Source organism: Papaver somniferum, unplaced genomic scaffold (assembly GCF_003573695.1).
Source record: "Papaver somniferum cultivar HN1 unplaced genomic scaffold, ASM357369v1 unplaced-scaffold_84, whole genome shotgun sequence".
Lineage (NCBI taxonomy): Eukaryota > Viridiplantae > Streptophyta > Magnoliopsida > Ranunculales > Papaveraceae > Papaver > Papaver somniferum.
The window spans coordinates 716,622-729,075 of NW_020651415.1; the positions used below are offsets into that span (position 1 = coordinate 716,622).

Consider the following 12,454-nt stretch of genomic DNA (forward strand, 5'->3'; position numbering starts at 1 on the left):
GAGGAAATATACATTTAATAATTCTGGATTTTAACAATACCACGTTAGAAATTATTATGGATTCAAGAGCCATAAAAAAATGTCCTAAAATTGTAGTCCATTAGACGTACAAATTCAAAATCAACCATGGATTTTATTTGTTACAGACAAAAAAATATAAAATATGCAAATAAATCTCCAATAATTTCGTGACCTTGAGGTCCAATGAAATAATGATTTATAAGGAAATTGTGGACATATTATTTCTCAAAAGAAAATTACACCAAGATCAATATAGTCACTAAAAGACTAATAATATAAGGTAACTAGACGGGTGGGCACCGTTTGATCTTTTATGTCCAACCACATTCCATCTACAAGTGGAATGGTTTCAATATTGGAGATTATTACCACGAGGAAAAATCAAAAATTTCTAAATATCCCTCAAGAAACGATTCCTCATTTTATTGGTATCTGAAACTGTTCATCTACCATAATAACGATATATCCTTTCATTATCGTTATATTCTTCCGGACAAAAATCCATTATGTAGTGGAAGAAAAAAAATCACTCTTTATTGGCACAAATTTATAAAATACGCCAATTTATTTTCCCATCTTATAGAAATGATGAAGAAAATTATCACCAATTGGTTTATACGATTTATCAAGCTCTCGTATTGAAAAAATAAAAAAATATTTGTTATTTTAGTTATCACAAAGGGAAAAAACCACTTTGTCGTTAGACGAATGGTTTCTTGTAGGTGAATAGTAACAGAATAAAAATCACATGATCTTCTTCCAATGAATGAAGGTACCAAAAAAAATTGGTTGTACGCTTTTCAACCATGCACGTGATTAGTTACCGGAGAGGTAATTAAATTGCGACAACACCAATTTTTGGTGATTATAATTTTACCAAATGAGTAGAAACTATACACCATCTTTCGATGGTTTTTTTTCTTTCTCTTTGTAAAAGAAATAGATAAGAAAGAAAATCAATTTTTAATATTGATCACCTTCGCCCTATATATATGGACCATGTCTCTTTAGAATTAATCAATAGATTTAATTCAATTGCACCCAAAAATTAAAATTTGGTGCAGCGAAGATATGAAATTCATCGCAGAAAAGAAAAAGAATCATTCTAATGAGAACATATTTTATGATCTCATAGACATGGGTTTCGTTATTGTCAATAAGACAAAACAATAATATGCCAAATAAGGCTAACTAAATTGATTCAATAATCAATTATGCAGTTACCATCCAACAAAATAATTAAAAGATATAATAGAAATACCTTAACAGAATTGGTGTATAAAAAAAGGATTAGCAATGAAACCAACAATATGATTGATCGTGTTTGTTTACTTATGCATCAAAGTTGTATTAGTCCATCCAAGTAGAGTACATCCAAAATGAAACCAAAAGTTAGCATAAGATTTAAATTATACCATGCAAGAAATTTAGAGATTTAAAAACCAATTACTAATATAAATTATTAGAAAGAAAATTTCCTTTTAACACCAATTCTCCTTTGCTGATTTTCTTCTTAGAAGTTCCGAATCTCGATGTAGAGCGTGTTGATGACGTGTTGTGAAAGAATAAAGAAAAGAAGTAAAAAGAAGAAAGAAGAAGAATTTCTTATTATGTGTGTAAGATTACAATAGAAATTCTCTCTATTTATAGGGAAAAAAAATATGATCATTTACATGAACATTTACAATGACATTAAGGCATGCACCCATTTACTACCTATTACCACTAGTAGTGGTGGTTACAAAGTAAAGAGGGAAGAGAAGAGGTAAAAAGGTGATGGTGTAAGTGTGGTGTAAATCCAAAAATATGTTATTCCATAAACATTTCATATATCTATTAGTTGACCGTGGTAACTTGATTGTATGTTTTAAGTTCCTACATTGTACTCAAGTTCCAACGATATCTAAAAACGTCTAGTTTTTCCAACTTTATATATAACACACTCTTTTGAACATCAGCTCATACTAAATTCATCTACTTTACAATTTTTCTTTTTCTGTACTAAAAATCCTTCTAATAATCTTATTCAAATTCTATAAGTTTATCAATACAAATGTTTCAATTTCAAGATACAGTTAGGCGAAAAGATATAAAAAAAACACTTAGGATCAAATCCATTCATAATACTGATGAGATAGTGAAGTTCGGGTGAAGAGAATGATACCAATCTACTTTTCGGTCCAGAATTAGATCAAGGTCATTTGTATAAAGAAATTGAATGAGATAGCGTTGCTCGATAAGCAAGAGGTGTTTGGTACGAAGTTAAGAAAACTTTATGAAAAGCTGCCACATGGTGCTAAAATTATTGTTAATAAATTTCCTTGATTTACTTTTACCATATTAATAGGAATAAATATCAGAATTTTTTTTTTATTAGTGGAACATCAATAGTATACTACACACACGTTTTATGTTGAAGACTTTGAAATAGAGAATAAATATGCAATAAATATCAGAATCAAATATTTTAATTTATAGTTCATATGCAATAAATATGAAGATGTAAATGAAATTAACAATGTTCATGTTTTTGAAGGAACAAAACCATTAGATTTTTTCTTCATACTCAGGATACCTTGAAATTGATGAGATTATGTTTCATTTAACCAAGAAGGTTGGTTGGAAAAAGAAATATATAAAGATGAACTTTTGTTGTACCTAGACGCAACAAGAGAGATGAAGCATACAAACTTGAGAGATGGTGGAATTCTTAATTCTAGTTTGAAGTCAGTTGTATATAACAAATCACACAATAATGACCCTGACTCGAATACATACAACCCCGAGATACATAAATTGCGAGGATATTCATTCTATGGTTACTTAGTCTATGTTTTTTTCCCACATCAAGTATCAGTACTCAAGTAGGATTGCCAAAGGGATTGCCAGTTGTTGATAAATAGAAATAGTTACCCTCTGGTAAGGCCAGGGAGTCCTAAAAAGAGAGGGCAAGCCCATTAAGAAAATGGGTACTTCTGGACTAAAGTCCAAGTCCAATAAAATTTGCATTTGGAATAGCAAGAATAAGCGGGGGACTAATGAGAAACTAGAGGTTATATTAGAGAGGATGACAATAGTAGTAAATAAACGGGTTTTAATGACATGTGACATGATGTCATGAGAAGAATGGATTTTGAGAATAACCTATAAAAGGAAGGACATAATACAATGGAAAGAAGGATCTCTCTCATATTATTCTAGGAAAAGGTGCAGTTATTGTTATAACTAGCACATGCAGGACCTATATCATATTTAATTACCTCTCCACACCAGCTATGGAGGTTGCTATCACTTATGGTTAAAGCTTAAAAACAAGATCCCTTTATCAATAACCCAAATATATACAAATTTGTTATCTGACCTCGGTCTTTCCTTACAATTTAAAGAACTTTCATGTGACTCAAAATATGTAACTTCCCCGTAATTTTTGTTATAATGACCCTAAAAATTTGCAGCGTCCCCAATTTAGTTAATCTCGGGCGAGACGAATGGTATCTCGACTCACTGAGACGAATTAGAAAGTTAAGGGGCAATATAAAAAATAACAAAAACCAAAATTATCCATATAAAACTCAACTCCTTCCATGTTAGGGAAAAATATCTGGTCCTTTTTTTGGTGGTCCCAAGTCAGTTTGGTCCTTTGGAAAAACGTTTTTACTGTTTGGTCCATAATTATTTAAAAATATTAAATGGACAAAAATACCATTCCGTGTTAATTTCTACTTATTTTTTTGTAGCAGTTCATTCGTCAAAATAAACTCCTGTTAATTTCTACTTATTTTTTCAGAAATCACCTACATAAACTAGAGTTTGTTCCAGAAATGAACTCCATATAAAAACCTAAAAAAAAACAGAGTTCATTTCGGAAATGAACTCCATATAAAAACCTAAAAAAATCAGAGTTCATTCCCGAAATGAATTCCATATAAAAACCTAAAAAAACAGAGTTCATTCCAGAAATGAACTCCATATAAAAACCTAAAAAAACAGATTTCATTTCTGGTATGAACTGCAGCATCATCATCTTCATCATTTTCGTTTTCTCCAACAGCAGCAGCAACAAAACATCATTGTCTTCATTAGCAGCATCATCATCTTCAACAACACTAACAACAACAACAACAACAAAAAGAACAAACGCACAAATCTTCATCAGAGAAACCCTAATTTTTGTTCATCTTCATCTTCAACAACATCTTCATCTTCATCAGCAGCAAAAACTCGAGTTGATCTTCATCACAAATCTTCGTCGTCTTCATCATTTTCATCGTCTCCACCATCTTCAACAACACTGGCAGCAAAAAAAAAACACACAAATCTTCATCGTTCATCATCATGTTCTCCATCTTAATCGTCTCCACCATATTCAACAGCACCAGCAGCAACAAAAAGAACAAAAACGCACAAATCTTCACCACTTATCATCATGTTCATCGTCTGCAAACAAGAAAGAAAGAAAGAAAATGGAGAGGGGAAAAACTAGATCTAAACATAGAGAGGAGAGAGAAATTATATCTGAGAATGAGATATTTTCTATCGTTTTTTTTGTATATATGTGGCTCCCAAAGGGTATTTTTGCCACCAAACAATGACAATTACATCATCCATAACATCACCGTAGGACCAATTTATATTTCAAAATAGGACCAAACAGACAGTTAACTAGGTCAACTAGACCAAACTCTCTCTAATATATTATTTGTAGGACCTATTGGTATTTCCTGCTACATGTTATATGTGACATTGTGAATCATATTATGACGCACAAGTATAACTCACTCTAAAATATCGTGATTAAGTGGTATAAAATTTGGAAACAAACATCCCATAATTCTACCAAAAATTTTAGTGAGATAAAGCTACCAAGGTACCTAGGTGTCTCGCGAAGATTACCAAAATACCATTGAGACGAGACAAATCGAGATTCGAAATACACTACAATATGTACAAAAAGAAAGCCTTCTTTTTTTTTTTGAGCAAGTTGAGGTAGACTAAAGATTTTATCTCATAAAAACTATAACAGAGTTTTACGGCAGCTTGCCAAAGCCCCAACGAAATCCACATAGGTGCATTTGTCCGATTCGAAAACCGAAAGTTTTTTTGTCCCAGCAAGTGAGGGTAGGGCTTGAGACTTTATTTCATAAAAGCATGGCTATGCCAAGACGCAACCCACATAGGTACACTATGTCCATCAGCCCAAAATGGCATCCAACTTACAAGGCCCAATAAACTTAGGCACTTAGCACACGTGCAACGAAAAAGAGACCCCCATGGACTCTTGACTCCTGAGAAGATTAGCTTCATCCACACTCACTTACTAAAAATACACATAAATAGGGTTTCAACAACCCAAAGAAAAGAAAACACATTTTTAACATCCTGTTGCGGCTAGGGTTTTCACTTTCTCATCTTCTTCTTCTTTCAATCTCATTACAGATCTATCTCAATCTCTAATCATGGAGATTAGTAATTAGGGTTTTAACAATATTAGGGTTTTTGTTCTTAGTTTTTGTATACAAAGAAAGAGGAGATAAGAAATGGCATCAACAAACCCTTTTGATCTTTTGGGTGATGATGATAATGATGATCCATCACTGTTGATCCAGAAAGCTGTTGCTTCTGCTGCTGCTGCACCAAAGAAAGCTGCTCCTGTAACAAATGCTGCTGCTCCTACCAAACAGGCTAAATTGCCTACAAAGCCTGTGCCTCCTACTCAGGCTGGTGAGATTTCTTTTGATTTTATTCGATTGATTTTGATTTGATTGCAAATTAGTACTGGGGGGTTACAAAGGGAACTCATTTGATTGATTTTATTGATGTTTTAATTTGTATTCTGTGAAAAAAGTATTTTTTTTGTTTTGATGTGTGATTAAAATGAAATTGGTGTCTCTTTTTATGGGTTTTTGGATTGTTGATATGAAATTTGTGGAAAAGGTAGCCCCTTTCTTTTTTATTTTGGATTTTTGATGAGGAAAGTGTTTACAGATATCTCCAATTTGCTGTTATTAGGGTTTATGCAAATGGGTTTGATGAGGAAAGTGTTTGCAGATATCTCCAATTTGTTGTTATTAGGGTTTATGGAAATGGGTTTTAATGCATTAATCTTTATATGTTATTGTGTTCCTGGATGGCTGTAGGTATCATGTTTGTAGTATTACCACAACAGCAATTGATGGGTTTCTGTTGATTAGATTTTATTCATTGTTTGTGTTTTGTAATTATTTGCATTTTCAGTTGTTATCTCTGATTTGTGGTTTTTGTTCGACGAAAATCAAATTGTTTTATGGTATGATATCTGTGTTTTTTGGTGTTAAATCCATATATTCTCTTTTTGTCAGTTGTTACCGTTACGGGCATTTTTGTTGTGTGTAATTTGTGACATTCTAGGTGTTGTCGTCTTTCATGCAATATTAGTTGTTTTGTTGTATTTATTTGTCTACTTATTTTGGGTTTGATTTTTTTTTTTTTGGTAGTGAGGGATGCCAAAAATGAAGGACGCGGAGGGTCGCGTGGTGGACGAGGTGGTCGCGGTGGACGTGGCGGTGGACGCGGATTTGGACAAGATTCTGGATATGGAGGAAATTCATATAACAATAATGCTTCTGGTGGATATGGCAATACTGAAGAGGGAGAGAAGAAGCCATTCGAAAGGCGTGAGGGTTACGGAGGGTCACGTGGTTCATTTGAAAGGCGTGGGGGTTATGGTGGCCGCCGATCTAACGGAGATGGCGGAGATGAGGAACGCCCTAGAAGGGTATTCGAACGACACAGTGGAACTGGACACGGGTAACTATTATGGTTATTTAGTTACTTATCTTTGTGCTGCTAGTCATTATTCTCTTGCGTTCTATTTGAAATTTACTAATAGCTTTTCTATGTTTTATGTGTAGAAATGACTTCAAACGTGAAGGATCTGGTCGTGGCAATTGGGGAACTGCTGGTGATGAAATTGCTCGGTGGGTAACTTTTCGTATTTATGATTCTTCATTGAGAATCTTCATTCGTCGTGCTGTGCTGATATAGCCCAGCTACCAAGAGCAGTTTTATTGTTAACTCCGCGAAGTATCTGTTTTTGTTCTGTGGTAGCAAACTACTACTGGGAACGGCATGTCAAATATCTGCAAAGAAATTATTTGGTTCATTTCCAGTATTATTGTTCAAATATATTGTTTTGTTGTTGACTAGTGGACATGTACCTAATTTCCACTCCATCTAATACAGGGATACTGAGCAACCCAATGAAAATGAGAAGAACTTAGGTGCAGAGAAGTTCGCAGGGGAGGAGGATAGTACAAAAGTCAACAGCGAGACTCCTGCAACTGAGGCAGAGAAGGAACCTGAGGATAAGGTGTTTTATTGTGTAGCATAGTGGATAATATGTTGGTTTTACTGCTTAGTTTGTGTTTGTTTTCCCAGAATTTGGTTCCGTTCGAAATTCCAAAACATACGTTTACACTTTTACCAAATCACTTAGTTGTAGTTATTTATATCCTTATGTATTGTTATTAACAGGAGATGACTCTCGAGGAATATGAGAAGATTTGTGAAGAGAAGAGAAAGGCTCTGGAAGCACTGAAGACGGAGGAAAGGAAGGTTGAGATGGACAAAGAGTTAAAATCCATGAAGCTGATTTCCAACAAAAAGCAAAACGATGAAATTTTCGTCAAACTGGTAGGACCTAAAATCCCTGACAGCTGTTTGGCTTTTTACATTTTAGTCTCAGATTATTAAGCTTGTAGTGCTTATATCATGTTATTTTTCACTCTCAGGGCTCTGATAAGGATAAGCGAAAAGAAGTTTCTGAAAAAGAAGAGAGAGCCAAAAAGGTGGGTCTATATAGATTCGATAATCTAAAATAGAGCCTTTCTACCCAAGTACAAGATACAGTAAATGAAACATGTCTCTGTGTTAACATACTCTATTTGTCTGGTGGTTTCAGTCCCTTAGCATTAATGAGTTCCTAAAGCCTACTGAGGAGGAAAGAAACCAGGGAGGACGTGGTCGTGGTGGAAGAGGACGTGGTCGTGGTGGAAATTATGCTGGTGGCAATCAGGTGAATAAAAGTAGTGCTGCGGCTCCATCTATTGAAGATCAAGGGGAGTTCCCAACCTTGGGTGGCAAGTGAGATTAACTTCTCTATCTTTTTCTCACATCTGTCTTCCCTTGTTTTTTTGGTTTGAGTGGTAGGATATCCACAGGAAACAATGGCGTTCTCCTGTGTAAGAAGATTTATCAAATTAAACTGTTTTAAATATTTTGGCTTATTATACATCTTAGGTGTTCTTAGTAGCCTCGCTTATTTCCTATGATTTTCATAATTTAGCATTATTCCTGAAATCACTTGATTGCATGTTGTGAAACCCTGTTGCATATGTAGGATGCCTTACATGTGCATTCCATCTGGAAGATATGCCATGTCCATCTTTCTACATAAACACATTGCGAAGCTTTGTATGTGCCTGTAGCATAGAATCATCATGTTGGATTCGATTGCCTTAAAAAACTCTTTGGCAGGTGTTGCTTCTCTTTGTGCAATTGTCACGGTGTCTGTAGCACTCTTTATGCCTGTAAGTGTAGTTTGTACAAGAGTAGATCTCTTTGACTGGCAGTTCAGTCTTTTGAGCCTATTCAACCTTGACAAGCCGTCGTCATCTTCGTCCATGTTGTTTCTTTGTTGTGCTTTGTTTAAAAATTTACATGGCATGAACATTCTTTAAAACACAAACTTTTATGGTGTCAAAATGAACAAAAAAATTCTGAAATTGAAACAATGTTTTATTATCTTAAATCCTGAGTCCTGACAACTGCTCAAACTGCAAAAATCATGATCATACAACACTGATCAAGTTTGAAGTCTCGGATGAGAACTTGTTTCTATCTTTTGGCATAGGAGAATGACCTCCAATGCTGAGTTTCAAATCAGTATTCACAGGGGAGCTAGAATTTCCAAGCTCTTCACTCTGAGCTTTGAACTTTGGCTGTGGCGATGCCAATGAGAATGATGCAGATGCTGCTGCTGCTGCTGCTGCTGCTGCATGAGGAGGTCCAATAGCAAGTTTGCCAATACTTTGTGATGCATAGAAGTACCCACTGTTTGCATAATCCATAGTCGAAACCATAGACAGTCCTGCATGGTTCGATCTCCCGGTAGAACCTCCTGCCTACAATCACCAAACGAGAAGAAAATGAAGATTAGATCCAGATTAAAAGAAGAAAAACACCTAAAGCCTGGAAATTTCTTTTGTCGAAATGGCTAGTGTTATTTACCATGTGAGGAATATTAGCATGGGGAGTGATTGCACAAGTTGGAGCAGGCTTTGGCCACAATGAAGCTTCTACTGACGCCCTACTCGCAGCAGGCTTTGGCCAAATTGAATTCTCCATTGATGGCCTAGGTGTAGCTGTTGTTGCCAAGGCAGCCATTTGTTCTGTCAACTGCTTTGTAGGGTTTAGGTTCTTCAAAATACACAATACAAGTCGTAAACAAACGCACCGACATCTGACTCTGACCCAATCCAGCTTCCGAACGCGGATCAGCAATAAACAAACATCCTCGGATTCGTAAAACGAAGATATGGATAAAGAGATGAATGCTTACAGAGAGAGGAGAATGGTGGTTGTTGGATTTGCGATGAAGATCAAAGAGACTTGTTCTTCGTTTCTTCTTGATAGAAGAGGAAGAACTAGCAGCTTTTTGCCTAAGGAAATACTTCTGAGCATGACTAGCTACTTGAGTTGGAGTTTTTGTAGTAACAAATCTCCTTGAGATCCCTCTCCAATCACCTTTCCCTAGTTTTTTCAATCCTTTCAGAAATGTTTCATGTTCTTCCTCTGTCCATGGTACACCTGGTTGACAAAGATGCACAATTTAGTTTACAAACCATTGAGGCATATTTTTAATGTTGATTAGCCTAAAACCATTAAAGAAAATGAAAATCCATATAATATCAGAATGCTAAAAAAGGAACAACAATAAATTTACAACGGATGATATCCATAATCGGAATTCGAAATTCATCGGTACCAAAATCTTTATTGATGAAAAGAGTAAAAAATTCTTCTCGTAATAAAACCAAATATAACTTTTTTAATTCGCATCTCTGAAACAAATCATTCGTAAGGAAGAAGCCTCAAATTAGAAAAACTAAAGTAATAAATTGACAAGGCGATAATATCTGAGTTTAAAATTCATCGGCATCAAAATTTATCAATAACAAAATCCTTAATTCCCCGTCTTTAAAACAAATCATTCACAACAAAGAACTCAAATACAAATCCTTTAATACCCATATTTAAACAAATCTTTCACAGCAAAGAACCCTTAAACGATTCTAATAAAACTAATTATAATAAATAAATGGAAATTCAATAAAACTATCATTAGATTATTATTATTTTTTTCTTCTTCAAAACTAGTGAAATTATACCTCTTTTTCTTTCATGTGAATCTCTTCTCTTAGGGCCACCATCAGAAAGATAACCTCGATCATCATCAAGATGATTATGTGCATGTAACAAATTTCCCATACTCAAACTTTTCTTCATCGATTCGTCCTCTTTTTTCATAATTGTAACACCAAATAATTTCACACCCATTTGTTGTTTTTCGCTATTACATTTACATGTTCTTGAATTATGTCCATTGTTTCCACAACTGGAACACTTTCTTCCTGAATCTTTTGTCATTATAATGATATATTTACACTCTGTATTTGTGTCTAATCAAAGTTAATTAGATGAGCTTATATAGGTGAAAAATATGGGATTTTGTGTGACGAAAATAGCCTGTTTAATCCCTTAAAATAGGTGAATTTATTATAGTTGTCAGGTGAGCATTGTAAGGTGATTAAGTCCTGTTTTGTTTGATCAAGGGAATTACACTAATTTATTTTTGAGCTCTTTATTTTTATTATTAGTTGTATCTAAAAATAAATAAGGTTAGTCGGTTACTTCTTGTGAATTTTCAATTTACTATTTTAGATTACGTTTGTTTAGTTCTTTTCTTGATTTTTGGAAATTGTTTTTTTTTTATTTTTGTGTGTTAATAGTTGGCAATAGATTTGGGAAAAATATCTCTAGAACTATCCTAATCTTTCTCACCAAGTTTTTTTCATTGGATTTCTTTTGACAAACATTATTAGTTTCCTTTTCTTATTTTTTAGGTTGAGATTTATTTCTTGATATCGTCAAGGATAATGTGGAGATATTCTAAAGGCTAATTCAGCAACAGACTGTCAGTGACACGTAATCTACCGATTTATTACCATAAATACTGAAAAATTAATGTTTGTGATTTTTAACCAATTTCAATTAAGATTAGACGTTTTTTAGTTATTACATCGATGTGATCTATATGCTGAGAACATTTTAAAAAGATTCTTGACACGTAAAATCTTTTCAGATTCTAATTTAGCAAGGAATTTTTACGGTTAATCATCTGTATTAAAATTTTAATCTGGTCTTCATTTACTTCTATGATCTTAATCACATAGATTGAAACCGCTTCCCTATGTTAATTATAGACTTGCACCGTCTTTTCAAACCGAGGCATAGAAAGAGAACAACCACTAGGGAAATTCCTATGGTACTGTGAAATTTTTTGTTAGAGCCAGGTGGATGGCCAAACATGTTTCTTCACTATGGAAAAGAAGTGGGTGGTTGATAGTTAAACGGCCGGACGAAGTTACAGTGCTGGCGCGCATCGTTCAAACTCTGGCGCTCGTAGCTCCAGCGCTGGCGGTCCAGTTAGCAATGCGAGTTATCGCAGAAGATCCGCTGGCGTTTCGATTAAGACCGCCAACGACTACTTTTAAACGGTCACCGGAACGTGTAGGTTCTACCTCCATAAATACGACTCAAGTTTAATCTCACAAGTTCACAACAATCTTTCATCCGATCAATCTTTTCTTAATTTCAATTTCTTTCAATTTTCAACCATGAATTCTGATTTTGATTCTTCCGAGGAAGATACGGAGATGGATGAAATGTTGTATGAAGAAGAGGAAGAAATGTGTATGGAGTTTTTGCGTCAAAATGGAGGAAGCTACAAATCAAGATAGAAGAAGGAAAATTTTTATGTTGCAATTACAATCCGGGATCATTCCAAAGCCTTTAAATCCGTATGAAGTTGCGACTAGAAGATGGACGTGGCGATATCGACATTTTTACCACGACAAGATGATGCATGATTATTTTAATCATGATTGTGTCTATTCCGATGAGGATTTTCAGCGACGATTCTGCATGGGCCGTAACTTGACGCAAAGGATTATTGCCGAGCTTTTCCAAGTACAATCTTTATTTACTGCACGACATGTACGAGGCTTTAGTCCCGAATAAAAGGTCACTGCGACCCTCCATGTACTATGTTACGGGGTACCAGCGGATTCCACGGATGATTACATCCGTATTGGGAAAACAACCGCCTTTAGGT

The 12,454-nt window shown here is 34.7% G+C and overlaps 2 protein-coding genes across 2 annotated transcripts; one reads left to right on the forward strand and one right to left on the reverse strand.

Moving 5' to 3' along the window:
- Positions 1–5,372: 5,372 nt before the first annotated feature.
- LOC113345918 (RGG repeats nuclear RNA binding protein A-like) lies at positions 5,373–8,339 on the forward strand. Its single transcript, XM_026589563.1, has 7 exons — positions 5,373–5,742; positions 6,495–6,807; positions 6,912–6,977; positions 7,243–7,369; positions 7,534–7,692; positions 7,791–7,847; positions 7,961–8,339. The coding sequence occupies exons 1-7, from the start codon at positions 5,559–5,561 to the stop codon at positions 8,144–8,146; spliced, it is 1,092 nt and encodes a 363-aa protein (XP_026445348.1). The 5' UTR covers positions 5,373–5,558; the 3' UTR covers positions 8,147–8,339.
- A 424-nt stretch (positions 8,340–8,763) lies between these two features.
- Positions 8,764–10,720, reverse strand: LOC113345920 (transcription factor MYBS3-like). Its single transcript, XM_026589564.1, has 4 exons — positions 10,449–10,720; positions 9,620–9,867; positions 9,289–9,477; positions 8,764–9,182 (listed from the first exon to the last, which is right to left on the reverse strand). Exons 1-4 carry the CDS (start codon positions 10,705–10,707, stop codon positions 8,850–8,852), a joined length of 1,029 nt encoding a protein of 342 aa, XP_026445349.1. The 5' UTR covers positions 10,708–10,720; the 3' UTR covers positions 8,764–8,849.
- Between the last annotated feature and the right edge of the window lie 1,734 nt (positions 10,721–12,454).

What these genes read in the sequence shown, in the direction of transcription:
- LOC113345920 (XM_026589564.1), bottom strand. Translation starts at nt 10,707, where the DNA reads ATGACAAAAGATTCAGGAAGAAAGTGTTCCAGTTGTGGAAACAATGGA. An exon ending in ACCACCATTCTCCTCTCTCT is followed by an intron (nt 9,478 to 9,619) that starts GTAAGCATTCAT and finishes TGTATTTTGAAG; the next exon opens with AACCTAAACCCTACAAAGCA. An exon ending in ATGCTAATATTCCTCACATG is followed by an intron (nt 9,183 to 9,288) that starts GTAAATAACACT and finishes TGGTGATTGTAG; the next exon opens with GCAGGAGGTTCTACCGGGAG.
- LOC113345918 (XM_026589563.1), top strand. Translation starts at nt 5,559, where the DNA reads ATGGCATCAACAAACCCTTTTGATCTTTTGGGTGATGATGATAATGAT. An exon ending in TGTGCCTCCTACTCAGGCTG is followed by an intron (nt 5,743 to 6,494) that starts GTGAGATTTCTT and finishes TTTTTTTGGTAG; the next exon opens with TGAGGGATGCCAAAAATGAA. An exon ending in CACAGTGGAACTGGACACGG is followed by an intron (nt 6,808 to 6,911) that starts GTAACTATTATG and finishes TTTTATGTGTAG; the next exon opens with AAATGACTTCAAACGTGAAG.